The 2,654-nt window shown below is 35.6% G+C and overlaps 1 protein-coding gene across 1 annotated transcript; it reads left to right on the top strand.

Annotated features, from left to right (window-relative positions):
* Window positions 1-211: 211 nt before the first annotated feature.
* Window positions 212-2,320, top strand: LOC111986381 (calmodulin-binding receptor-like cytoplasmic kinase 2). Its single transcript, XM_024018006.2, has 5 exons — window positions 212-593; window positions 721-889; window positions 972-1,075; window positions 1,182-1,484; window positions 1,749-2,320. The coding sequence occupies exons 1-5, from the start codon at window positions 465-467 to the stop codon at window positions 2,007-2,009; spliced, it is 966 nt and encodes a 321-aa protein (XP_023873774.2). The 5' UTR covers window positions 212-464; the 3' UTR covers window positions 2,010-2,320.
* The last annotated feature ends 334 nt before the right edge of the window (window positions 2,321-2,654 follow it).

The following is a 2,654-nucleotide window of genomic DNA, read 5'->3' as shown; positions in this document are numbered from 1 at the left end:
TTGGGTTAATATTAATATTGGAACTTTACTGTTGAGCTTTGATTATGTGTTGGAGAAATTGTAATTGTCTTTGTTGAGGATCTTTTATTTTGATAAATTATTGTTGTAACAAAAGTTCACAAGAGATTTGGAACCTGTGGTAATACAATGTTTTGTTGGAACACCAATTAGGTTTGAAGATTTTATTATCATTATTGTTGGGAAGGTTTTATATTATTAATAGAATCAGAGCTCTGACAATTGTGGTAGAAATTTTATATTGATGGTTTAATTCTATTCAATATATATATATATGTTGGATAATTTGGAGGATTCATGCACTCTAGACCCTGTTTGTTGATTTCTGAGATGTATCGGATGCTTCAAGAACAGGTAGAGAGAGAAAACGTGGTTCAAATCGAGGAGTCAATGACAGTGCAAATAAGTCAACACATGGACGGGAGGTTGAGAGTGTAAAGTTCAATATGGAGGAAATCCTCAAGGCCACGGGGAATTTCTCTCCCTCTTTTAAGATCGGACAAGGTGGGTCTGGAAAAGTCTTCAAGTGGAGACTCAAAGATGGAACCTTGGTTGCGGTAAAACGTGCTAAGAAGGCTCGGTGAAAGTTGTTTATGATAATTCCCTTTTCTGGGTCTGACACAAACTTATGGGGCTTCACATTTAAGTCAACAAATGTGTGACATAGAGCTTTGACAAGTACTTGTTTATCTTTCTTTGTAGAGTGTATATGATAAACATTTAGAAGTGGAATTCCAGAGTGAGATTCAAACTCTAGTGAAGATTGAACATTTGAATCTGGTCAAGTTTTATGGATATTTGGAGCAAGGAGACGAAAAGATTGTTGTTTTGGAGTATGTTCCCAACGGAACCCTCAGAGAACATTTGGATTGTGAGTTCTTTTAGTGTGGCTTTACTTTCATTCACTCTGTGTGTGCTTGAGTTCCTGAAATCTGATCAGACAACTACTGCAGGTATTCGTGGCAATATTCTGAGCCTTGCTGCACGGCTAGATATTGGAATTGCTGTGGCGCATGCCATCACCTATCTTCATATGTATACAGGTATGCACCATTGGGTGACTTAATTCATTTGTCCTGTCAAAATTAAAAAGTTGTTTGCCTTTGAGAAAGTAGAATCTATTTCGAGAGATCCAATAGGATTTTCTGTCGGTTCCCTTGCAGATTACCCCTATCATTCATAAAGACATAAAATCTTCCAACATTCTCCTCTGGGAAAACTTTAGAGCCAAGATAGCCGACTTTGGTTTTGCTACACCGGCAGCTGACTATGATTCAGGTGTTACCCATGTGTCTACCCAAGTTAAAGGAACTGCTGGCTACTTGGACCCAGAGTACCTCAGAACCTATCAGCTTACTGAGAAAAGTGATGTGTATTCATTTGGTGTGTTATTGGTTGAACTAGTCACGGGCAGGCGTCCAATCGAACCTAAACGAGAACTGAAGGAGCGGATAACGGCAAAATGGGTATGATTCTGTTGAGACTTTTCTTTTGGTCACTATCAATTTTGAAATTTGATTAATAGTTTCTGGCAAAAACAGAGTAAAAGAAACTTCCATGACTGTTTAACAAAAATCCATATGATTATCTTCACACGTCCATCAAAGTATCTTACCTAGTCTTTGCAAAAAATTTCCAACTCTGCCCTTCTTTTAACTAGATATTACATTGAAACATTTTCCAAAACTAAGAAAGTTCTTTACCCTAATGCAACTTGATTTTAAGTTCAGGCCATGAAGAAGTTTACTGATGGAGAAGCTATTTCAACCTTGGACCCAAAGCTGGCATGTGATTCTGCAAATATCTTAGCCGTTGATAAGATTGTTGAACTAGCCTTACAATGTTTGGCTCCACGTAGACAGAATCGGCCTAGCATGAGGAGGTGTGCAGAAATCCTTTGGCGTATCCGTAAAGAGTACAGAGAGGCATTAGCTTCACATGTCAGTTCACTCTCATCCTATTCCATGAGCACTTCAATAAGAGAACATTGAGAGAAATAGCATAAGAGATCTCTAAGGTGAGAGTAGTGAGCATTACCGAAGTCAAGTCTTCGAATCAAGATGGTTCGTGGTAGTATGAAGCCTATAATCTTCAAGAAGGTTCAATTGTTGCTAGAATATGGAACGAATTCGTTTATAATTTGTCCATGAGATTTGGCTTGTGTATAAGAAATTTAGTTTGAGATGGGAAGTTCTCTACTTTCACCCCAGTTTTGTGTGTATTTCTTTTTGTCAAATTTTTTTATTGTTTTAATTCTTCTCGAAGGTATATGAAAACATTGGTAAGGGCTATTAATTTGTACTAGAAAGTTGCCCGTGTGATGCACGAATAATATTGTAATATTTTATGTAAGATAAGTTTGGAGAATGTTGTACATATATTATACCATAATTGTTATATAACTTTGTTAGTAATAAGTTCATTATAAGAAGTAACAAAAGCTAAACAAAATAATGAAGTAAAGATGAAATTTAGAATTAAAAAAAAAAAAAAAACCCTAATTAACCAAATGCTAAAATCCACGATTCATACATTATTGAAATTCATAGAAAAGAAAGCACACACAACATATTGATCATTATACAATCATCATTAAACCAAAACTCAAAAAAAAAAAAAAAAAAAAAATTAAACCA

The sequence above is a fragment of the Quercus suber genome, unplaced genomic scaffold, assembly GCF_002906115.3.
Source record: "Quercus suber isolate HL8 unplaced genomic scaffold, Cork oak 2.0 scaffold_193, whole genome shotgun sequence".
Classification (NCBI taxonomy): Eukaryota; Viridiplantae; Streptophyta; class Magnoliopsida; order Fagales; family Fagaceae; genus Quercus; species Quercus suber.
This window is presented reverse-complemented; position numbering and strand designations above follow the sequence as displayed.